General features: G+C 39.8%; 3 protein-coding genes across 4 annotated transcripts; 1 reads left to right on the top strand and 2 right to left on the bottom strand.

Annotated features, from left to right (window-relative positions):
• The first annotated feature begins 235 nt into the window (after positions 1 to 235).
• Positions 236 to 7817, top strand: cdc42ep5 (CDC42 effector protein (Rho GTPase binding) 5). Of its 2 annotated transcripts, XM_054781256.1 has the most exons (3): positions 236 to 501; positions 2385 to 5482; positions 6689 to 7817. In XM_054781256.1, the coding sequence occupies exon 2, from the start codon at positions 2390 to 2392 to the stop codon at positions 3209 to 3211; it is 822 nt and encodes a 273-aa protein (XP_054637231.1). In that variant the 5' UTR covers positions 236 to 501; positions 2385 to 2389; the 3' UTR covers positions 3212 to 5482; positions 6689 to 7817. The 2 variants fall into 2 exon arrangements, with proteins under 2 accessions (XP_054637231.1, XP_054637230.1); XM_054781255.1 differs by lacking the exon at positions 236 to 501 and having other exon boundaries at positions 944 to 5482.
• grwd1 (glutamate-rich WD repeat containing 1) lies at positions 752 to 10901 on the bottom strand. The gene is made up of 7 exons (XM_054781244.1): positions 10655 to 10901; positions 10473 to 10590; positions 8641 to 8809; positions 8357 to 8567; positions 6945 to 7090; positions 6674 to 6865; positions 752 to 5432 (listed from the first exon to the last, which is right to left on the bottom strand). The coding sequence occupies exons 1-7, from the start codon at positions 10875 to 10877 to the stop codon at positions 5124 to 5126; spliced, it is 1368 nt and encodes a 455-aa protein (XP_054637219.1). The 5' UTR covers positions 10878 to 10901; the 3' UTR covers positions 752 to 5123.
• Positions 10902 to 17607: 6706 nt separating this feature from the next.
• zgc:174888 (uncharacterized protein LOC558116 homolog) lies at positions 17608 to 23300 on the bottom strand. The gene is made up of 5 exons (XM_054781257.1): positions 22818 to 23300; positions 20966 to 21072; positions 20751 to 20822; positions 20471 to 20617; positions 17608 to 19413 (listed from the first exon to the last, which is right to left on the bottom strand). Exons 1-5 carry the CDS (start codon positions 22828 to 22830, stop codon positions 19054 to 19056), a joined length of 699 nt encoding a protein of 232 aa, XP_054637232.1. The 5' UTR covers positions 22831 to 23300; the 3' UTR covers positions 17608 to 19053.
• Positions 23301 to 24850: the final 1550 nt, after the last annotated feature.

The following is a 24850-nucleotide window of genomic DNA, read 5'->3' as shown; positions in this document are numbered from 1 at the left end:
TGGCGGCGACGTTGACGTATCGCAGCAGTGGACAAACCCACTCGATGCGGCGTGTGTCTGTGTGTGGATTCGTATCCATCCAGGAGGCGTTGTCAAAACAGATTTCCGGTCGCATCGATTTATCGTTCACAACCCAAGCCACTGCATTTGTTATCGGTACAATCGATATTAGTATCGATCCTCGAGTGACATCATTACATAAAGGAACACGAAGCGACATGAAAGTACATTCTTTTTTTATCCTCCGTGAAACGGGAGATCAGTCACGTAAAACGTGTTTAAAATCATAGTTGTGAAAGTTTATTATTATTATCTTTTTAAAGTTGATATCCAACTCCGCACGTCGCGTCACTTCCTCGGATCGCGCCCATCCCTTTGGAAGAAGAAAAAAAACTCCACGGAGAAAAAGAACGGAGGGAAAAAGTCCATAAGAAATGATCCAGATGTAAAAGTGGAACAACGGACCGGGGAGAGCCACACTGACGAATAATATCGTTTCAAGTAAGTTTATGCTGCGTTTGCGTGCACACATGAACAGGAAAAGTTGCTACGGGCTAACGCGGTAAAGATGATTCATCTTTCATTGTTAATATTAAGTTGCGATTCACTGGCGGGTTTTACTTGTTCATGCAGGCAGTCATAAGTCAGCTGGAATGATGAAAACACTACTCACCTCTTTCTTACATATATATATATATATATATATATATATATATATATATATATATATATATATTTTATATATATATACACGCGCGCGCGCACACACATTTGAGTTACTTGTTTTTGTCCACATGCGCCCACCCCAAGGGCTGACAAAAGTATGTGCTGGCATTGCAAGGTTGAAGTACAAGTCCCAGCATGGCTTCTTCTTCTTCTATCATGGCTTTCATACGCGTGTCCAAAGGGAGGGGGGGGGTCCAAAGTGTACCCTGCAGCTATTTTTTTATTGGCGCATTTAGCATAAAGTTGATGTTTGTTAAGGAAACATTTTTAACATGACATCCATCCGAGTCATTGGATTCCCAATCCATCTTTGATGGGGGGGGGGGATAGAAGAAGCACGCTCAGGATGATATAATATGCAATCCGCGTCAATTCACTGCAATAAAGTCGTTAAAAATCTGATGAAAAGATAGAAAAACAAACAAAGCAAGCTAGGGGAGATAAGAAAAATAAGAAAATAGAATGAGAAGAAGTAAATACATTCCAAATTAGGTTGCGGCAGTTAAAGTATAGAAATAAAGTCAACATACGACAAGAGTCAAGTCACAATTACAAGAAAAAATGTAGACGCAGAAGTGAAAAAAGAAGAAAGAAAAAGTATATTATTATTTGGAAAGTCATGGTATGAGAAACAAACAAAATCAAATAAAGTTTTTCATTTTTGGAAAACGAGGTTGGGGAAAAGTTCTAATATGATGGCAATGGAATATAATGGGAATAAAGTCAGAATATAAGAAAATTCCCGAAGATTTGATTTTTTAAACACCAAAAGTAGTGCCTTAAATATGCTAATTGTTATCCTCACTAGGGTTGCAGGTATGCTGGAGCCTATCCCAGCTGATCTGCCCCCCACCCTGGACTGGTGGCCAGCCAATGGCAGGGCACATATAGACAAACAACCATTCACTCTCACATTCATACCTATGGACAATTTAGAGTCTCCAATGAAGCTAACATGCATGTTTTTGGAATGTGGGAGGAACTAAAGTGCTACTATGCTCATGTTAGCTGGCAGCATCTAGCATGGTATAGCTAAGTGTCTGCGCATGTTAAAATGTTAAAAAAATGCTTGTATGCTAATGTTAGCATGCTAGCACTAACAAGCCAACACCGAACATGAACAGAAGTGTTTCTATAAGTTTCTACTCATGAAAACGGCTAAAAGGTTACTATGCTAACATTAGTATGCAAAACCTTGTATGATAGTGTCTGTCGATGTTGCTCATGAAAATGGCTAAAATACTACTATGCTCATGTTAGCATGCTGGCAATGCTAACACTTTATATAAGTTTCTACTCATGAAAATGGCTAAAATGTTACTATGCTAATGTTAGCAATGCTAACATTGGCATGCAAAACCGAGTATGCTAGCGCTAAGCGTCTGCCAATGTTAATACTAGTGAAAATGGCTAAAAGTGCTACTACGCTAATGTTAGCAATGCTAACATGTATTTTATGGAAATGATTTGTCTTACATGCCGGCCTTTAAATAGTAAGAAGATGCAAAATGAACGTTTTTAAGTGGAAATGTTTTCAAATGCAAAATATCTTTACAGCAGTTTTTGGGATGCGGACATTTTGGCATGCGCGTGAAAAGTGCGAGTTTTTTTCAGGTTTAAATCCCATCTGACTGCCATTTCTCTTGTGATGTTTTTAGTAGTCATGCCGCTTCACAAATCCGCCCGGGCCTCTCGCTTGGACCCCACCATGATCTCAGCCCCCCTGGGTGACTTCCGTCACACGATGCACATCGGCAGAGGCGGCGACGCCTTTGGGGACACCTCCTTCCTGTCCACTCTGGGTCCCAGCCCGCCCGGGTCCAACGCGGGGAGCCCGGGGTCATCGTCGGTGGAATACCCGGCGCCGGTAAACCACAATGATCTATATCAAGAACCCCCACAAAACCACGAGCTGGAGCACTCTGAGTCGGTGTCGTCGTTCACCTTGGACTTGGATCTAGATCTGGGTCCTTCCATGCTGGGGGACGTGCTAGGCGTGATGGACGGATTGGGACTAGAGTCCAATGTAGAAGACGCGTTCGGGCCTGAAGGTGGCGTACCCCCTGTGGACACAAAGCAAGGGAAGATGCTGAATGGAAAGAACTCGGCCGGGCTGGACGAGAACCAGATTGCCGACGGCAGAATCCCAGATGGGCCCAAGCCCAAGGGGCTGCGACCCAAGGTGAGATTCAGCGACAAGCGGGAGGAGATCATCCGCCAGGCTTCCGAGGAGGAAGAGGGGCAAGGGTTCGACTTCCAAGAGGAGGACCTGACGGAAAGTCCAACGAGAGGGGAGTCCGCCGCCGCCCATAAGGATCTGCCCCCCAGCCCGGCTTCGTCCCATAGCTCCGACTTTGATGGTGTGAGCGAGCTGGACAGGAGGAGGGTGGGCAGCAGCCACTCAGAGACTGACTCGGAGGATGAGGAGGAAGTAGGGCGGGGCTACACGTTTGAAGACGAGTTTGACGACGAGATAGGCCTATGAGGTTGGGGGTGCGGATGTTTTCAGTCACATGACTGGATCCAAACTTGCTGTAAAGCATAAAGACTCTGTTGCTCTGCTGGGGGGGGACACGCTGTTTTCTCGACAAGGGTGACAGATATGCCGCTGTTTGGGGGTGTCACAAGATTTCTCGTTCAGAAAAAAAAACAACCTCGTGGGCACTCGGCCTGGGACCATAAAAGTCATTCATTAGTCACACTAAATGAAAATGAAATGGATCATTTTGCCAGCCTCAATATATTGCCACAAAAATGCCACTACTCTAATGTAGCTAACATGCTAACACCTAACATGATAGCACTGTTTATATTTTAGATTTGTTTCTACTCATGAAAACGGCTATAATGTTTCTATGTAATGTTAGCATGCCAAACCTAGCATAAAAGTGTCTGCCAATGTTTTAATGAAAATGGCTAAAACAAAATGCTATGCTAACATGCTAACGGGAGCGTGCTAACACTTTATATGGTAGCACTCAAGTGTTTCAATAAGTTTGTACTGTAAAAACATCTAAAAAAGGCGACTGCATAGCATGCTGACACGTAGCATGACAGCGCTATGTGCTGGGAATGCTAAATGTCCTGATTGACTTGTGCATTTTGACTTTGGACTGGTTTAAAATGTTAATTGTTAGGCTAAATTGTTAAAATAACTGTTTTTAGAGAGGGGTTTTTTTGCGTAAAGCGAAAACGTTAACGATGTGAAAAATAAGTAGCGTGAATGTCCTGAACGTGTGCTGCTGCCAATCGTTGATCCACCTCAAGCTAGAAAAATACTACTAAGCAAATACTTATTAAAATATATTTTATGGAAATCATTTTTCTTACATGCTGGCCTTTAAATAGTCAGAAAATGCTACATGAATGATTTAAAGCCAATATATTGCCATCTGTGTCTGTCTTCCTCATCTCCCGCCTCCAAACAAGGCAGAATGAAAGTTCACTCTGTGCATCGCTTTCAGCACCTTGGTGGGTTTGTGCCATAGACCAACGGCATGAACGGAGTGAGCCCTTTTGTCAGTCATGCGGTCTCTAGTATAAATTAAATTAGTTAAAAAAATCTCATCCCCTCTGGGAGACCTAATCTCGAGTGTCTGGTGACACCCCTACCACTGTACCTCTCGCAGTGGAACCCGCTTATGTTGACAGCCTTTCTTCCTCCGTTTATGGTGGGTTGTTTGGTTGAATTTACTTCTAAAAGCCCCGGGCCGCACTTTGGGCACCCCTGGTGTAAAATATATGAAAGCATTAGAAGCGAAATTAAAAACATGCACGTCAACAACCACCCTTTATTGTGCACCCACTCTCCCCGAGGAAACGTGCAAGCGGCGACCAGTTTCGGCTCCGATGATGCCGACAAGCGCTTACGTCAGGCAACCGGTCCGAGGGTGCGTGGACATAAACAGGTTCCACTGTAGTTCATTCAGAAGGAGCGTATTTTTGGAGGGCTGTATCATTTTGTATCATTTTGCCATGCAATGTTTTTAAGTGCCTTATGTAGATGAACTCTTATTGTAACGTGTGCTGTCCAAATGTTTTACGTTCTCATATTGCATGTTTACATCTCCATCGTGTCACATTCCATGTCTTGACAATGTGAGCTTCTCTGGATCAGATCCACTTTGTATTATTATTATTGTTATTGTTATTATTGTTTTGCATGTTTTTCATACACTACCAAAGCTTTTTTTTGGGCCCATTTTTGGCTGGGAAAAATAATACAAATGCTGAGACAATCAAATATCATCGTTAATTCAATGTTGAACTTGCTGGGTTGAATGCAGTTACTGTCCTGCCGTTTTTCAGTGAAACATTAAAAAGAAAGCTATTTGGGATATTTCAAGCTTTGTTTTCATTTGCCAGAAAACAGTAACGATACTCCGAGGCGAGTACTACTACACCGATATCGTCCTGAACACGTTGAATCCCGACAGCGCCGTGGAGATCAAGACGCCGGGGATCTGCGGGTGCCAGTGGATCTCCTTGATCTCCGACTGGCCCTGGTGCAGGAAGAGCAGCTGGGGGGGAAGGTCCTTCACGCCCTCCGCCTTGACGCCCGCGTCGCACGACTCCACAGACAGATCCCACAGGCTGACCACGTCGTCCGCCCCCGACGCGGCGAACACACTCGAGTCCGCCGGGTTCCACTCCACCGAGGTGATGGGGGCGCTGTGCTGTTTGAAGTTGGCCACGGGCCGACCCGTCTGCTCGGAAAAAGTATAAGATCAGCGTACAGCCGATGACCTGTGATCAGGTAGTTTCACATCTTGAATGAAGTTGGCCCGGTTACATGGCTGCCAAATGTGTAATCTGGATCAAATCTGCATTAAATGCATTTAACATTACAGGTTCTGCCTGAGCAAACGAGAAAAATTTCGTTTAACGTGTTAAAATCAAGTCGTCCTGGTTACATGACTGCCAAATGTATAATCTGGATCAAATCTGGATTAAATGTGCTTTAATATTACAGGTTCTGCTTGAGCAAACACGTGGCTGATTTTGCTCAGGTGGTTTAACATGTTAAAATCATGCCGTCTTTGTTACATGCCTGCCACGTGTATAATCTGGATCAAATCTGGATTAAATGTGCTTTGACATTACTGATTCTGCTTGAGCAAACATGCAACAAATTTCATTCAGTGAGTTCAACATTCTCAAATCAAGTCGTCCTCGTTACATTACTACCAAATGTATAATCTGGATCAGATCTGGATTAAATGTGCTTTGACATTACAGTTCCTGCTTGAGCAAAAACACAACATATTTCGCTCAGGTGATTTAACGGGTTAAAATCAAGTTGTCCTTGTGAGATTACTGCCAAATGTATAACCCTGATCAGATCTGGATTAAATATGCTTTAACATTACAGGGTCTACTTGAGCAAACGCATTTCATTCAGGGAGTTTAACATGTTAAAATGAAGTCGTCCTGGTTACATTACTTCCAAATGTGTAATTTGGATCACATCTGGATTAAATGTGCTTTGACATTACAGTTTCTGATTGATCGAACACACAGCAAATTTCGTTCAGGTAGATGAAATGTGTAATCTGGATCAAATCTGGATTAAATGTGCTTTGACATTACAGGTTCTGCTTGAGCAAACAAATTTTGTTCAGGGGGGTTTAACATGTTCAAATAAAGTTGTCCCTGTTACTTGACTGCCAAATGGGTAAACTGGATCAGATTTGGATTAAATGTGGTTTTACATTAAGGTTTAGGACGCAGCATACACACAAAAGGCTTTGTTCCGGCACCTGACAATATGTTAAATTGGATTTTTTTTTTGTTAAATTGCTGCCAGTTGCAATCTAGATCAAAACCGGATTGAAAAAAAATGAAATTGGAGGTGTTTGAAGAGAGAGGTTGGTTCGTATGAAGTTAGACGGTTAGTCAGTAAGAGAAGTGTGATGATGATGATGATGCATACTGATGACAATGATACCTTGAACTGCCGCAGGTCCCACACTTTGAGAAACCCGTCATCGCCACCTGACAGGAGGAATGGTTCGGTTCTGTTCCAGCTTATGACGTTGATGTCTGACTCGTGCGCTTGGTTGGCTGACAGCATGGAGTTGGGCGGGGCCCGGATATCCCAAACACGGATGGACTGATCGACTGAGCACGATGCAAAAACCTGAAACAAACGGCACCGAGGCCTGGAGTTACATTGGGGATTGCATGGTAGCGCTTGTACCATGTTTGGGAAAAAGTACCGTAGCTTCAGTGGGCGACCACTGCAGGTCCTCCACGGACTTGCTGTGAGAGCTGAAAGGCCGCTGGTCTATGCGCCATGAGGCTCCGCCCTCCTGCGGCTCCCAAACGTGGATGTTCTTCTTGCAGTCGCCGCTGACAAGACGGCCTGTGAGTACGAGCATAACACACTTCCACTAAGTCTGGCGCCAAGTCCAAGTGGATTCTCGTTGGTTAACTGCCACCAAATGCAGATTTTGGGTCAAATGTGCATTGACATTACAGCTTCTGTCCCTCAATATGCACTTTGACATGAGATGAAATCTTGCATGCAAGAGTTTCTATGTTCTGAATGACCACCAAATGCTCCATCTGGATCAGATCTCCACTTAACTTGGGTTGACATTACAACTTCAATCCCCAAAAACACACGAGAAATTTTGTTCAAGCATTTGAACGTTATATTCCAGTTAAGGGCTCAATCTGGATCAGATCTGGATTAAACCTGATTTGACATTCCAACTTTAAACCTTACATACCATGGTTTCCATCTTCTGTATTACCAGCAAATGCTCAATCTGGATCAGATTTAGATTAAACTTGGTTTGACATTACGTCAGTCCCCGAATACACAGCAGAAAGTTTGTTCAAGCAATTGAATGTTGAATTCCAGTCACAGGCTCAATCTGGATTAAACTTGGTTTGACATTACAGCCTCTGTCCTTAAATACACATCAGAAATGTTCAAGCATTTGAACATTCAATTCCAGTCATAGGCTCAATCTGGTTCCAATCTGGAGTCAACCTGGTTTGACGTTACAATTTTACAACTTGCATACACACAGCTGATTCTGTTCAGGACTTTGAACAAGCTCACTGGATTTTTCTTAGTAAAAAAAACGATCAACGACGCAACAAGGACTATGAGCTTGGAAATGAGGAGCCATTCATGACAAATAAAAATGCGACTGCATAGCACGCTGACACGTAGCATGATAGCGCTATGTGCTGGGAATGCTAAATGTCCTGATTGACTTGTGCATTTTGACTTTGGACTGGTTTAAATCGTTAATTGTTAGGCTAAATTGTTAAAATAACTGTTTTTAGAGAGGTACGTTCAACTGCTGCCAAATGCTCAGATCAGATCTGGATTAAACCCATTTTGTCATAAAAATAAACATAGCACGGTTAAGTACGGTATTTTAATATCTAAAATCCACATCCAAAATAGTCCTTGTGATACTACAATCAAATATAAAAGCTACATTAGATCAAATCTGGACTAAATGTGGTTTTACATTACACTTGCTTTGGTACGTTCCAGTTTTCATTGAAAATGTGACAAGACGGTGACCATTTGACCCTGGGACAGACGATTCAAACTTTCGCTGAGAAGGAAGGTGTGAAGCATCCATAATGTAACACAGTCACCTACCAGGTACCACAGGCGACCAATCAATGGCATAGCCTTCAGTCATGTGACCTGAGAAGCTGAAGAGCGCCGCCGCTTCCTTCTGCTGCCGCATGAACGCCGTCATGGCAGCAGAACTGTGGACGGCCTCCAGCTGGGGTCGGAGGTCAAATATTTCAACTTGTCCCTTCTCTGACCAGACGGCGGCCAGCGTCTGATCTCCGCATCGCGTCACCTGCGAGTTCAAAAGCAAAACATCAGAAGCTCCCACCGCAGACCACGTCTTCAACGGAGAAGAGTCAACATACTCGGACTCTGTTAATGGCTCCGAAATGAGGCATCATGGCCAGCTCCATCTGCGGTTTCTTATCCGCGTCCTCCTCCTCCTCCTCGTCACTGTCTTCATCACTGCTGTCCTCCTCTTCCTCCTTTCCTTTCTGTGTTCCGTGAAGGTTGTGCATGCGCATGACCAGCAGCCTGCAGGGAGGTCATGAAGTCCATTTGAGGCGCCGACAATGTTGCAAACCACCTCATTTCTTTTTCTGCTGTTGTGTAGATACTCTCGAAGCAAAGATGGATGACGAGTACAACTAAAAGGAAATGTTTGTAGAAACTGCGTGTAGAAACGAGCTGAACTGCGATGCTGTACGGAAAATTCATTCCTAACAGTTTCACTGTGATAGATAAATACAGCAATATCTTTGTGCTTATCTAAAAGAGTGGAAAAAACAGTTTCCACTCTGTGGTAGATAAGCACAAACATGTTGCTGTATTCACCTAAAACACAAAGGAACATATTCCATTCCTAGCAGTTTCCACTCTGTGGCAGATAAGCACAAAGATGTTGCCATAATAATCTAACACAGTGGAAAATATTCCATTCCAAACCGTTTCCATTGCTGATGTTTTGGTGTTGGAATGGTTTAAAATTGGTAGAAAAAGTGGAAGTAGTTCAAATCCTCAAGATCAAAGATACTTTGAGTTATGGAAAATGTGAAATTTTCGGAATTGTGGGAATTTTTAATGTTCTTAGTCCAAATATCTGGAAAGAGCTGAATGTTTTCAAGATGGAATGTTTGAGAAATGTGGAACATGAAAACATGGTCTATTCATTTTCAATGGAATGTTATGGAAAATGTGAATTTATTTATTTTTTACGTGTCAAGAGATGGTCATCGTGTCCTGAATGAGCCAAACATTTTGATGTCGGAATGGCTGGGAAATATAAAACGGGTAGTTCACTTCTGGTGCAGCATAACATGATTGATTGTGTGAATGCTGAAATGATAGTCCTTGCTGACATGATTTACACAGACAGTTGCTGGAAAGAAGCCATCGGTTTTTTTTTTTAGTTATGGTTTCCATCTGTGCTTTTCACATGTGTGCTGTGATAACTTCCACTGTCCACAATATGGAAACTTGTAATACTAAACTCTACAGAGTAAAGTCAAGTAATTTTTGGCGGTTACTTGGTTCCAGACCAGAGTGTGACATATTAATTTCAATGATATACCTGTATGAACCGATGTTAATAAATTGAATATTTTGGTAGTTAGAGCATAGAAAACCTGTTTATGACTTTCTAAATACACTTTAACATTATTAGAGCACTCTAGACATGAAATAACACAACCTATTGTCACCTTTACGCTTCTATTCTTTGTTTACATCACATTGACAGACTCTGTGCTAGCGTAGCAAGCTACTGAGCTAACTAGTTAGCCTCCCCACTTTACTGATTCTAAACTTAAAGTGTTTCAAAAGGAAGGACAACAAAGTAGACAAAAACCTACCACTTCCACGCGGAATGAGAGGAGAACTTTTCCCCCCCCCACTAAATCTCATCCTTGGCCATTGCATGTTTGCATGTTTACCGCCAATTTAAGCTAAAAGCACTCTCAGGTGGCTCAGTTTTGTTTGTGATATTAAAAAAAAGATAAAAGAGAAGCAACAGAAGAACTTTCATTTGGTCAGATTTAATTTTGCGTTTCATGTTTAATTTTTTTAATTACTTTTTGCAAATGTGTAATTGGCAATTATGCAAATGACATCATTGAATCATTCCATCATCCCAGTTCGATGCTGTCAACCATGTTGCCTCGGTTTGTCAGTGTGTTTAAGTGGCGAGGAAAACACCAACCTGTTGGCCATCGCTGTGTCCGCCTGTGTTCCGGCACATAACAACATGGACAGAGGAAAGTCTTTCCTGTCGTCGCCATTGCTGTCTGTCAGGACGTCGAAGCTCAAACACGGTGCACCTACACGTAAACAAACATAACTACAAGCGTGTGCACGTGACAGTCATGTTTAGCCTCCACTCGCCTGTTTGACACTCATGGTACATGCGGTAAGCGGACTGGTCCATCTCCAGCTGCTCCCCCGGCTGAAGCGGCTCAATCCCGGGCACGTACACCTTCTTGTCCCCGTCTCCGTTTTCACCTTCCTCCGCTTCCATCTCAACTCCCTCGTCGTCGTCTTCTTCTCCTTCTTGCTCCTCCATGCCGTCTTCATGCTCGGCTAACGTGTCTTCATGGGAGGCGGACATCTTGGCGGAGGAGCTACACTTCTGGTCACGTGGCCAAAAAACAAGCGAATGGTCGGGTTGATACAAGTATCAGATATGTCGATTCTGCAGTATGAGATCGACATTGTCCAGTTCATTTTCTAAGTTTCACAATGACAGTACAGTAAGTTTTGTTGATGTTGTTACATTGTTGATATTGCTAAATTTTTATATTGTTTACAAACTCAAACTTTACAAAACCTTCTAAATATGTTATAGAACATTATCAGAGCCTTTTAGACATTAAATAACACCTCTATGGTCACCTTTCCACGTCGATTACCCAGTAAAGTACACGTAATAAGAGAAAATAAGATATTAAGACATAGAAAACCTATTTACCACCTTCTAAAAACACTTTTTAACATTTTTAGAGCCCTATAGACATGAAATAACACCCCTATAGTCACCTTTACACTCCTATTACCCAATATAGTAGACATAATAAGAGAAAAAGACATACAGTATAGACACAATATAGACTCACACGTTAGCATTGAATTAATTGTTGTTCCTTTTTTGTACATCTTGTGAACTGTCAGGTGGGGGCGTGACAGGCAGGGAGTACTTTCAATGTTACTGCAGACCTGCCAACATGAACAAATTTATTGTACTCAGCATGCAATTTGACTCTTGAATAGGCTTGTATGCTTCACAGCTCTCCATTTTGTTGCATCTTACTAGTTTCAGTTTCCAGTTCAGGCTGTACAGTAGAGATAAATAAATTGATATTGTCCCTTTCGCAATAGTATTTGAAATGGCAGGGGCGTGACAACACCTCTGTCCCCTGGGGTGGCATGACAGAAAATAATTGAGAACCACTGGCCTATTCTAAGCATTTTCAAGCATAAAACTGTCTACATAAACTAAAATACAAGTATAAGCCATTTAGAAGACGCATTCAAAGAGGTTGTGGTGATACAGTATGTAGTATTCTACACTGGTCACCAGGTGTCAGTAATATTACATTGATGAGACAATAGCCACAACAGGAAGTACTGTACAGAAAAAACAGTAGTTGTAGTAACTCTCCCAATGCTAACGTGAGTATATGTTATGACTTATTTATGTCTAATATGTCTATTATCTATCTATGTCTATCTATGTCTACGGGGCTCTAATAATGTTAAAAAGCATATTTAGAGGGTGGTAAACAGTTTTTTTTATGGCATATATGTCTTATTTTCTCTTATTATAGCTACGATATTGGGTAGTAGGAGTTTAAAGGTGATTACAGTGGTGTTATTTCATGTCTAGAGGGCTCTAATAATGTTAAAAAGTGTATTTAGAAGGCCATAAACAGGTTTTGTATGACTTATGTCTTATTTTCTGTTAATATGTCTACTATATTGGGTAATAGGAGTGTCAAGGTGACTATAGGGGTGTTATGTTATGTCTTGAGAGCTCTAATAATGTTAAAATGTGTATTTAGAAGGTCATAAACAAGTTTTCTGTAACGTATGTGTTATTTTCTGTTATTATGTCTTTTATATTGGGTAATGGGAGTGTAAAGGTGACTATAGGGGTGTTATTTCATGTCTAGAGTGTTCTAATAATGTTAAAAGTGTATCTAGAAGGTGGTAAACAGGTTTTACATGTCTGATTTTCTCTTATTATAGCTATTATACTGTATTGGGTAATAGGAGTATAAGGTTGACTATACTGTAGGGGTGCTATTCCATGTCTAGAGGGCTCTACTAATGTTAAAAGTGTATTTAGAAGGTGGTAAACAGGTTTTATATGTTTTTCTTATTATGTCTACTATATTGGGTAATGGGAGTGTAGAGGTGACTATACGGGTGTTATTTCATGTCTTGAGACCTCTAATAATGTTTAAAAAAGTGTATTTAGACGGTGGTAAACAGGTTTTCTATGGTCAAAGTATGAAAGTATTCCATTCATAAATAAAGAATTCTACTCACTTATCACGGTTGGGTCTGGAACCAATTAACGGTGATTAACGAGGGATTACTGCATTGCCGACTCGGCCAGCCAGCTGTGGTTGACAAGTATGATAACAGCATTCTTTTGCTGATATTGTGACATTTTATTGTTGAAAAAATAAATACAATTTTGTCCTGTGTTAATGGCAGAAGCATAAAATCATTCCAGGGTCTTGACAAATTTCAAAAAGAGGCGTTGATGAGTTGTTATCGAATCGGTACCAAGATTTGCAGTATCGCCGAACTCCAGCCAAGGAGCGACTTTTCCCATCACGTGGTTTAAAGTCCCTCCCTCTACTTTTTGTATTTGAACAAAGGAATAGAATCATACATGGAGTGCATCCAAGAAACACACAGTGCCATTAGCATGCATCCAAGTACAGCATCGGCTGTGCAACATATCGAACATGAGAGTATAGCACATAAGCCAGGGATAACTTCTGGAAAAAGAATAAGTCCCTCCCTTTGCGTTTCACACCCACTCTTTCTGGACCGACCCCCACCACCTCCGCCCCTCCCCCGCCCCCTTCTCAAGCCTCAACCCTCATTTACGGGAAGTCAGCTGGTCCCAAAGCACATGGATGCCAAGACAGATTTTTGTCCCGGAAACGATCTTCATGTTTCTCCACTTGACCTGTACATTTATCTTGGAAAAGACACGCAAACACTAATATGTTTCTTACTTTTTATTTGTCATGAATGGCTCATAGTCCTTGTTGCGTCGTTGATCGCTCATGAAATCTTGGAAGTGAGTCCTTACATGGCAACATGTGTTGTGTGTTGTATGCTTACGAAAAAACAGGAAGGGTCTTGTGAGGACAAAATGGCGCACAAGATACACGTGGGCGTGTGCAAGCAGGGGCAAGCAGCAGCGATTCAAACGATTCCTCTCACGTGAACATCATGACACCAGTTACAGCACATTCCTCTAGGTTGCAATGACCTTTTGGCGCCCCCACCCCATCTGTGTTAAAAAATAGCTATAAAATTCTTTTTTGGAGAGCTTCTCCATGAATGGATGTGGAAGATGGGTGCTTATGCTGGAAATGTCACATCATCATCATCTCAAGTAGAAAAACATGGTCACAAGTCATTTTGGAGATAAAGAGAAGGGGTAGGACTTTTTTATTTATTTTTTATTCAGAAGCCGTGGGATTTTTTTTTTAAGGGGTAGGATTTTTTTAATTTCTTTTTCTTTTTTTTATTTAGAAGGGGTAGGATTTATATATTTATGTTTTATTTTTGCTTATTTAGAAGGGGCAGGATTTTTTTAAATGTATTTTTTATTTTAAAGGGGTAGACATTTTTTAATGTATTTTTTTTATTTAGAAGGGGTAGGATTTTTTTAAAATTTGTTTATTTTTTTAGAAGGGGTAGGATTTTTAAAATATATTTTTTTATTTAATTTTTTATTTAGAAGGGGTAGGATTTTTAAAATATATTTTTTATTTTTTTTTTTATTAAGAAGGGGTAGGATTTTTTTAAATGTATGTTTTATTTTATGTTTTTTATTAAGAAGGGGTAGGATTTTTTTTAATGTATGTTTTATTTTATGTTTTTTATTTAGAAGGGGTAAGATTTTTTTAAATGTTTTTTTAGAAGGGGTAGGATTTTTTAAATGTATTTTTTAAATTATTATTTAGAATAGGTAGGATTTTTTAAATGTATTTTTTATTATTTTATTTTGTATTTATTTATATGATCATCATCAGGAGTCCAAGTCTTGCATGGGTCACAGTCACGAAAACCAACTTGTGGTCCTCTTTCCAGACAGAAGAACCTCAGCCAAGGCAATTATAGCAGAACCTTCAAGGTCCATCTCCCCAAAATGTGGAGTTGTAGCTGAATTGTCTTGAAAAATTTGTGTCAACAATCAAACAAAACATCCTGTGATACTTGATCAGCGACGGGCTTTGTGTTTTTCTTTGGCTTTTTTTTGTGTGATGATAAACATAGAACAGGATACAATACTACTCGATACAATATCAGCAAGACAGTTGATGAATAACTATTACATACACACATTCACTCCACAAGGTGACAGTATGTCACTTCCTGCATTACACCTGCAGTCTTTATTTTACTTTTATTGCAAAGCATTTCTTTCTCTTTATACCTGAATGGCAGTTAGGAAACCCTTAGGACCCAAGTTACAATTTTTACTACGGTTGTGAAGGATAAACTGATTGGACCGGATATCTGGTTTGACAAGCGAGAGGCAGTATCAGCCTCCTGGATGGATAAGAATCAGCCATAAATCCTTAGATGAATGGATTATAGAGACATGCACAGGGTATCGCAAGACTAGCCGGACAGTCCGTCTCATAAACAACGCGAGAGCCTGGGCTGCCGGCCAAAGGACTGTCACGCATGCTACGTGAAGATGAGAATGTACGTAAATAACGTCGGCAGCGCTAGCATTAGCAGCGCTAGCTAGCTAGTCACCGGGAAAAATAGGCAAAACACATTAGCAAAACATACGTACATTATAGCCATCAAGTTGATCTTATTATGAATTGTGTAAAAGACCGCAACAGCATCAAATTAAAAGCACTAAATGAATACAGAGCCACCATCCACCAGTACCAGTCTGGACTTTGTTTTTCAGAGACCAAATCTGCATATTAGCACTCAATAAGTCATCAAATCCTACCTTTATGAATTCCCACATAATATCAGCATTTGGGAGCAAATACGAGGTGAAAGAAAAAGGGCAACAATACAGTATAGTAGTCTATCTCTGCAGCCTGGGATGGTGCATTCAAGGACCATCCAACAAAGTGGGACAAGTCACCTCTCAGTTTAAACATGCAAAAACTGCGGGACTTCTAACTGTATATTATTTTTGAATAAAATAACGGCCCATATTTCCAAAGTAGATATGCCTTTACATCAAATTTGATGTAGTTATTAATTATTTATTAAGTGTTTTTTGTATCATTGCGCTGAATGATTCATGTCTACATCAACAAATGTAACCGTAGAATTGTATCGAAACATTTGTACACTGTATTGTATCATTGTTTTAAAAAAAAAAAAAAAAAAATATATATATATATATATATATATATATATATATATATACAACATACGTAATCCACCGAAAATGAGTTTTTCCTTTATTTTTGATGGTAGATTTATTAGGTATTCATAGGAAAAGCATAGTGCACTACTGTACTGTATATAGAAAATACTGTATGTGCTTATAATGGGAATCAATAGGACCAAAATAAATAATAATAATTGTTACAATTCGCCTTAAAACTGAGCAATATATTGATAACGAAAAACATGGGATAAGCTAAGGATACACGTTTTGTTAAGATGTTTCGTCAAGCATCACCAAATGACTTCACTTGGCCTTGTAAGTTATGGAAAAAAAAAAAAAAAGTCAACCAGCGGTTTGTGTTGGACTTTGACGGTTCCACTGTATAGTAGATCCACACTTTTTGTAACGAAAATCCGCAAATAATTTGCACACCCACAAAAAGGTTTATTTTTCCACACATGGCTCGCTCGTGACGTTTTCCTTCTCTCTTCTATTGTTCCCTCTGTCACACAATCCAGGGTTAAAAAGCATTCAAATGCATTATTAAATGGACGAAATGCAACTATGGTGCGTTCAAGGACTGCCAAACAAAGTGTGAAAGCTCACTGTTTGATGAAAAAAACATGAGTTAAGCTTAAAGACATAAAGATGTCCTTTTGAACAGTGGTACACACATGCTGGTGATTTGACTTAATTATTATCACACATTTATAAATTATTACCCACTTATAGTGAATGAGATGTTTTCTGTTGAAAAAAATGGCCTATTTTTCAGAAAGAAAATGCACAGGGGAACCTTGGTTAGCGTCATTAATCCGTTCCAGAAGGTCTGACTGACAAAATGTCCTCTAATCAAATCAATAATGTAAATCTGTTCCAGAAAGCCAACATTGTCAACACAAAATACATTTTTATTAGGGCTGCCAATCGATGAAAATATTGAATCACGATTAATCCCATTTCGTCCATAGTTAACTCATTAATTAACCACATTTTATTGCAGATAAAAAAAGCTTTAAAAAATCTATAATATGTAGGGATGTAAGTCTCTTTGTGGTAAACGATTCGAACTACAACAATAACTACATCAAATATTATGTCAAGGTACATCAATGTTGGAAATATAGGCCATTATTTTATTCAAAAATAATATAAAGGTAGAAATCACCTAGTTTTTGAACGTTTAATGCGAGCAGCGATTTGTCCCACTGTGTTTGACAGTCCTTCAACGCACCTTCTCCCGTTCTCCCACGCTGCACAGATCGATGCCTTATTCATTCCCACAGATGGATTACTATACTGTATTTTTATCCTTTTTCTTTCACCTCATATTTGCTCCCAAATGCTGATACTATGTGGGAATGCATAAAGGTAGGATTTGATGACCTTATTCGGTGCTGATGTGTATATTTGTGGTACACAACTCTGAAAAACAAGTCCAGGCTGTACTAACTGGTGGATGGTGGCTCTGTATTCATTTCGTGCTTTTACTTTGGTGTTGTTCTTGTCATTGTTTTACACAACACATAATAAATAAGATAAATTAGATCGCTATAATGTACGTATGTTTGATTGACGTGTTGATATAACTAGCTAGCTAGCTAGCTAGCTAATGCTAGCGCTTCAGTCAGTCACACATCATTGACTGCAGCCCCCACATAGCTGTCCTCGGCTATGCCTGCCGTTAACTAGCAGCTCGTATCCAAATTTTATCTCGCAGTTCCAAGTAAAAAAAAAATTAGCCGAGAGACTGCTCGCATCTAAAAAAAAAAAAAAAAAAACACTTGTTCGGTGGGACACTCGTATGCCAAGTTACCACTATAAAGATGGCAACAAAAAATATACCAGCAGTGCTTCAGTACATTCTCGCTTCTCTCTGGCAAATCGACAACGACATACTCCTTGATAATCCCAATCACAGCGACAGTAGATAACAAATAACTTTGGTCTTGTTGCGAGAGCCATCTGCCTGGGATTTCAGGCAAATTTACCAATCAACATACGCCTTTCTTTCTCCATTTCTGCTCAATATTTGCTCCCGTTTGTAGCTACACGGTCGCTACACGCTTCCTCGGACTACGGCGTCGGCTAAGGGTAAAAAAGGACTTGTGCACGTAACTCACGTGTCAAAAAATAGTGCTGTTAAAGGAAACTTCCGTTTGACAGCCCTAATTTTCATAGTTGTACATGCATAAAACAAAGTGAAATACATATAAATAAAAAAATGAACATTATTTTTACCTTCACTGTTGCCAAAGACACCATGTGGCGGCGACATCACCACTTTTTTGTTTTGCCATGACTTATTTCTTTAATTCAGTAGTGACCTCAAGTCTGTGCTTTTTTTTAAATAAGCCAAAATGGAGGCAAAGAAAGTTCCAAATGGCAGTATTTTGACTATTGAACTGAGGAAACAAGTTACAGCGAAAGAGGAAGGTGTTGATCTCGCTGCCACATGGTGTCTTTGGCAACAATCAAAGGCAAGCGTGAGCTTAAAATTTATGCCTTTCATTCATCGTTTATATGCCTTTACAATTGCTTTATGCGTGTCAAGCTATCATTATAAAAGTGTAAAAATGTGTTTTGTGTTAACATATGTGAGGCTTAACTGTGTTGGCTAGGAAAGAACTACAGTCATCCGCTGATGACATCATAGGAGGGCGACGGGGCCGACTTCCGCTTCCTGTTTCCGCATATTAGCAAGATGCTAACGAGGGCGTTTTGTGATAAACATACGCAGCGTATTAAATAACACGACAAGACGCGGGCCATGCTGGAGAATGTACGCAAACCGAGACAAAACTTTGGTTAACGCTAACCAGGGCGTACGCTAACTGAGGTATAAGTGTAAAAAATGCTGACTGTGCTCCTGCTAAAAACAACTAGAGCAAAGATATCTAATTGGCTTTAGTGTACATTTCCATACAAAAGTAAAGTTAGGAAAACAATTATTTAGTTTGTGTGCATTGGCGTTAGCACGAAGAGAGCTTAGCTAGCTGAGGAAGGCTATGAGCGGACTATGCTAGCATGGGACGCTGTTACGTGTAGTGTGGCCAACAGCAGCAAAAAAAGATGAAAAATGCAACCTGCGCATGTCACTTCATATCAACAAGACAAACAAAGAAAACATTCAGTGCCAGGAAATGTCTCCCATCCTTTTAGGTTGCTATGGCGACAACCACCAGTAGAGTCCCAGCAGAAGGAGGCTCCACGCGGAGGCGGGACGCACGGAAAGCGAGGCCGCGGCACCGCCGGACGGAGGCGGCGTAACGTCTATCATCTGTTCCCACTCCACCTCCTCCATGCTGCTGCTGATCGACCGGGTGGTGAGGAGCCTCACCCTGGCCGGACGCAGCAACGCCTTCTCCATGGGGGGCGGCAGGGTGGGGATGTCACACACTTGGATGGACGGCGAGCATCCGACCTCCAGCCAACGCTGGAACACCTCCGACGTCAGCTTCAGCAGCTCCTCGGGGGACGACAACAGCGGGGAGAACTGGGCCGGGTCTATCTCCTCCTGGAACCTCTGCGGCACACAAGTTCATCATGAGAATAGTATGATCATAAGACAAGTCATATTATGAATGATAATAATAATAATAAAGATAATAATAACAATGGTAATGATAATAATGATAACAATCAATAATAATAATGATGATGGTAATGACAATGATTAGTAATAATAAAATTAATGATGATAATAATGGTAACAATAATGATAGTATGATCATGATATTAATCATAATATTCATAACGATAATAATATAATCATGGTAATAATGATCATGATCTACAATAGTAATGATGATGATGATTATAATAATGATACCAATAATAATAATGATAATAATAATGATAATTAGGATAATAATCATAATAACCATAATAATATAATAATGGTAATGATCATGATTATAGTAATGATACCAATAATAATAATGATGATGATAATACTAATACTCTACTACAACTACTACTACTACTAATAATAATGATAATTATGGTAATAATAATAATGATGATGATAATACTAACACTCTACTACAACTACTACTACTACTAATAATAATGATAATTTCCCTCATAATAGTTTTTCTCTTAAAATTGCCACTATTTCCTCGTCTCTCTTATATTTTGACTTTATTCTTGTAAAATGACAGCTTTTTTGTTCCCATTTTCGTCATGTCAAAGTTATCCTTGTAATTCGGACATTATTGCCGTCATATTTTGACTTGATTCTCCTAACATGATAACTTCTTTTCTGCAACCTACTTTTCCGAATATTGCAACTTGAATTTGTTGTTTCTCCTAAGACCATGCCTGTTATTTTCATATTTTTCTTTAATAGTTCAACGTTATGCCACTAAAATGAGATTATTTTTCCTCATAATACGACGACGTTAGTCTGGCAAAATTACGACATTTTTTTCCTCGTCATAGTTTGACTTGATTCTTGGAAAATGAGCGCCGTTGGTTTTTTGTTTCCTTTTCTTGTTCCGTAGTATTCTGAAAGAAAAGCTTCCCCGCCGACACACACGCAAAAGAATATTTGGAAGAAGAAGAAGAGCGTAAAGGCTTGCCTCTGTGTTTTTATTCTTTCTGATGATTCTCTCCAGTGTGTGCTTGAAGTCAAAGACCAAGGAGCGGTTGAGGTGCTCATGCCAGAGGTTGCTTAAAAGAACATTCCAGGATTCCAGGAGGACGATTGCAGCGGGGAACACACAACACTGCAGTGGAGAGTAGACAAGAGTGTGCACAAGTAAGCAAAGACGGGCTGGTGCTCCCCCGAGGTAACCCCCAAGTGCTACATGTGTACATATTCTATTCTGCTCTCTCTAGCTTATTATGCAAAGCACTCACGGGGTCCGTGTCACAGAGCATGCTCTTTGTGTAGTGGTGCGACACATAGTAATTTTTGGGAAATACTGTCCGCTGCGGAGAGGGAGAAAAGAAACAACATGTGTGAAGTCATGAGCTGCACGTTGTTGTTGGTTACATCACGGCTGATCAATGGCCGGGCTGCAGCGCCGTGACGTGACGCGTGTTCTTCCAATCTGGCACACAAACAAACTCACAAATCCGGTCGGGTTGGCGTCAATGGTCGTTTTCACGTTCTTCACCACGTCCCAGTCAAAGTCACATCCACCGCATTGGACAGTCAAGAGTGATAGCAAGAGCAAAACTGTCCAAAGGAGAGAAAGAGTCGTATAGTTTGTGGTTGGTCACCTCCCGCTCAGAAAACACATCCTGCATTCATTCATCGCTCGCCCATTTTGGAATAAAATAAACGACTGCGACAATAAATGTCATTCACCAATGGAAGAATAAATACACAAATATACAGTATATTACATATGTAATCATGCTCTGTTTAGGCTTATCTGCTTGTTTATACTTATTAATTTATGCTTTAACACTTCTTCTCCCTTCATCGTTGTGTAAGCTATCACAGAAAGTGAACAAACGATTATTAATTGCTGAGATAAGGAGAAGGGGTAGGATTTTTTAAATGTCTTTTTTTATTTAAAAAAAGGTAGGATTGTTTTTTTATTTGGAACGTGGAAAATGTCTTTATTTATGACTTTGTTTTTGTTTATTTTGAAAGGGTAGGGGATTATTTATTTATTTTAAATTATTTATTTATTGTAGTTTGGCAAGTTTGTCATTTTTTACATTTATTTAAAAAAATATTTTTAGTAGGGGTTGGATTTTTGTTTTTTTTTTCAAATATTTTTTATTCAGAAGGGGTAGGTTTTTTTATTTACTTTTATTTACTTATATTACTTAATTATATTACTTATTTTTTTTACAAGTGATAGGATTTTTAAAATTATTATTATTTTGATTTAGAAGGGGAAGGATTTGAAAACATTTATTTTATTTTATTGATTTATTTATTTGTATTTAGAAGGAGTAGGATTAGTTTTTATTATTTATTTTATTTTTAGAATGGGTAGGATTTTTTTTTTATTTAAAAAGGGTTAGATTTTTTTAAATTATTTATTTAGAAGGCGTAGGTTTTTTTTTTTTAATTGATGTATTTATTTAGAAAGGGTAGGATAGTTTTTATTATTGTTATTATTATTTTATTTAGAATGGGAAGGATATTTTAAATGTATTTTATTTTTTTTTACCGGTAATTTAGGTGGGGTAGGATTTTTAACATTTTATTTTTTTCACATTTTATTTGTATTTTTTGAAGAATAAGGATGGAATTCTCGGATGGCGCTCTTGTTGAGTGGTGCAGGTGTAAACACGTGCAGTTCCTTCATGTAAGAAATAAAAAGGTGACCATTCAGCATTTTAACATCAATGCAATAGAGAATAAGTTGTACGTAATGGCCGATTCAAACGTCACGAATGAGTTAATTCGGGAACAAATGGTATCAGCCATCGCAGCCATCGCTTCGGTTCCATCATTTGACTCCACATATTGACGTGCTGGACGTCTTTAGTGTCGTACGTGCGCGTATTTCTCCTCCTGTTAGAAAATAGAGTTGTATGGATCCCATTAGTGTGTACAGTAGTGCTTATCATGCCCTGCTGGAGTCCCATTCCATCATTTGACTCCACATATTGACATGCTGCGAGTTCTTATTTGTCGGAGTGTGTCGTATTTCTCCCCTCTTGTTGAAAAATATGTCTCTTTGGATGGATGTTAGCACGTTGCTCGAGTTCTTTACGCCATCTGTTCCATAGTTGGACTCCACATATTGACATGTTCTAAGTTGCTATGAGTTAGCAGGTTGTTGTTTGCTTTGGGCATGATTTAGCTGTTTTGAAAAGGAGGCAAACGGGTGAATTCGGGTATTTTTAGGACTAGTTTGTGTGATCTCGCTGTAGATTATTATTCTCACATGCATGAACCACTTGCAAGTGCATAGTTTTGGAAAGAAAGCTGTGCCAAGAAGACGTAAATGTCCTCACCTGGCAGTGACATCCTTTTATCTTTCTAAAAAAGGACACGTCTCCATTTCTCTGCTTGCCAGCGATCCCACGTCCACACAGACAACAGGCCTTTCAGTCTGTGTCAGTCTGTGAGAGGCAAACTTCCCGGGGTCTTTGACACAGAGAGCGTTGCTGCCGTCGGCGGCGCCGCCGTCCTCCCAGTGAAAAGTAGAGTATTCCTGGCTGCTGGTACTTTCCAGCATGGATCCTCTCACGCCATCCCGCTCTCTCTCTCTCTCACTTTGGATTTTCCCACTTGTGCCCGGGAGTCCTTTTTCTCCCCCCAGCCCCTTCCTAGAAGAGCGTTTGTTGAAAGGGCTGACCTAGAAGCTTCCGATGTGAATGTGTGTCCCTTTTTTTTTTTTTTTTTAATGGATGACACAGAGGCCTCCACGCACCATCCTCCCTCTGACAAGCGAAAAAGTGAAAGTGCTACGCTGGGCTCGCTGTCTGCTCCCTTTAAGTGGCCGCCCCTCCCACCGCCACACGCTTTACCTCACTATTGACTGACCCGGCCTCCCTCCCCCGCCTCCCCGCATTCCCTCAAGCCCCCTCCCTCCATCCTCAGTGAGGCTTAGTCATACTGTCAGAGCGTATGGTTTTCATTTGGACCCCCCCTTTTCTTTCCTACCATTCCCCCCTTTTCTACCCCTCCAAGGCCTGCCTCTGAGCGGCCGTCTTCCTGCTTCATCATCCTCACATGATCCGCTGATCTCAGCCTGGATATTTATCCAAAAACACACACGGCAGAGCCCGAACTTGCACAGTCACATCGCTAATGACGTTTACCCCGGGCTCACTCGTCTGACAGCCCTCAGGAAGTCATGTGACACTTTTTCTTCTCTTCCTCCGCCTGCCTACAAACGGGACTACAGGAGCAACACATTTACAAGAACAGAGTTGGAAAATGAATAAATACATTTTAAAAAACTGCTGTAATTTCACGTGAATAAAGTCAAAATATTAAGAGAAAAAAACTGCATCCCAACGAGGAAAATGTGGTAATTTTACGAGAATAAACTGGTAATATTATGAGGAAAATTATTATTATTTCAGAGGAAAGTTTAAATAGTTTGAGGATTTTAAAAAAAAGGAAAAATCAGCTGTCATTTTACAAGAATAAAGCCAAAATATTACGATAAAAAAGTTGTCATCTAAAAAGAAAAAGTCATAATTTTACCAAAGTAAGAAAAAAAAACGTAAAAAAAAAATTGTCATGATATTATGAGAAACAACAAATAAAGTTGTAATATTTGCAAAAGTAGGCTGCAGAAAAAAGATAGCATGTTATGAGAATTAAGTCAAAATATTACGGGAATCATTTCATAATTACCAGGAGAAAATTTACAAGAAAAAAGGCTGTAATTTTATGAGAATAAAGTCAAAATATTTATATTTACAATATATATTAAGTCAAATTTGCACCCTAAAGAGGATAAAGCTACCATTTTACGACAATAAACTGGTAATATTATGAGGGAAATTATTGTTATTATTACTTCCCCACTCTATTAGACGTTACGCGGCCTCCTCCTCATGTCCATAGTATCAGTATCGCATCGATACCAGTGTGATGAGATTGATATCTTTTATATATTTTCACAAATACCTGTCTTTCTTCACATTATTGATGTTGTTATACAATAAGTCACTGCTTTTCATTGGTATTACACTCCAGGACCACCAACCAATGTGGAAAAAAAGTTTTTCCGCATTTCCTCACCCCTCTGCTCACTTGACATTGATGTTTTCCTCTGATCTAGGATCAGCATTTGCAATAAAAGTGAGTGTTGTAGTGAATAGATTAGATTTCATTGAGTGTAACTGTATTTTCTGGGATTTCCGAGCAGACTTAAACGCAGCAAATACGTTAGTGAATGATAAGAATATCCACTTTTTGTTTTTCTGTATCTTTCTGTTTGTTTGGACCACATATACTGTCATAATAAAGACTTTGTTGTGTGGTAAGTTTGTCTTGTTTGTCCTCCTTCCTCAGTCTATAAGTTTACAAT

Source organism: Dunckerocampus dactyliophorus, chromosome 7 (genome assembly GCF_027744805.1).
Source record: "Dunckerocampus dactyliophorus isolate RoL2022-P2 chromosome 7, RoL_Ddac_1.1, whole genome shotgun sequence".
NCBI lineage: Eukaryota > Metazoa > Chordata > Actinopteri > Syngnathiformes > Syngnathidae > Dunckerocampus > Dunckerocampus dactyliophorus.
This window is presented reverse-complemented; position numbering and strand designations above follow the sequence as displayed.

Coding starts and splice junctions, on each gene's coding strand:
- grwd1 (XM_054781244.1), bottom strand. CDS start 10,877: ATGTCCGCCTCCCATGAAGACACGTTAGCCGAGCATGAAGACGGCATG. Junction 6,866..6,944: donor GGTCGCCCACTGAAGCTACG/GTACTTTTTCCC, acceptor CGTTTGTTTCAG/GTTTTTGCATCGTGCTCAGT. Junction 5,433..6,673: donor GGGACCTGCGGCAGTTCAAG/GTATCATTGTCA, acceptor TTTTCCGAGCAG/ACGGGTCGGCCCGTGGCCAA.
- zgc:174888 (XM_054781257.1), bottom strand. Junction 20,823..20,965: donor ACGCCAACCCGACCGGATTT/GTGAGTTTGTTT, acceptor CCCTCTCCGCAG/CGGACAGTATTTCCCAAAAA. Junction 20,618..20,750: donor TGCTCTGTGACACGGACCCC/GTGAGTGCTTTG, acceptor TCTCCACTGCAG/TGTTGTGTGTTCCCCGCTGC.
- cdc42ep5 (XM_054781255.1), top strand. CDS start 2,375: ATGTTTTTAGTAGTCATGCCGCTTCACAAATCCGCCCGGGCCTCTCGC.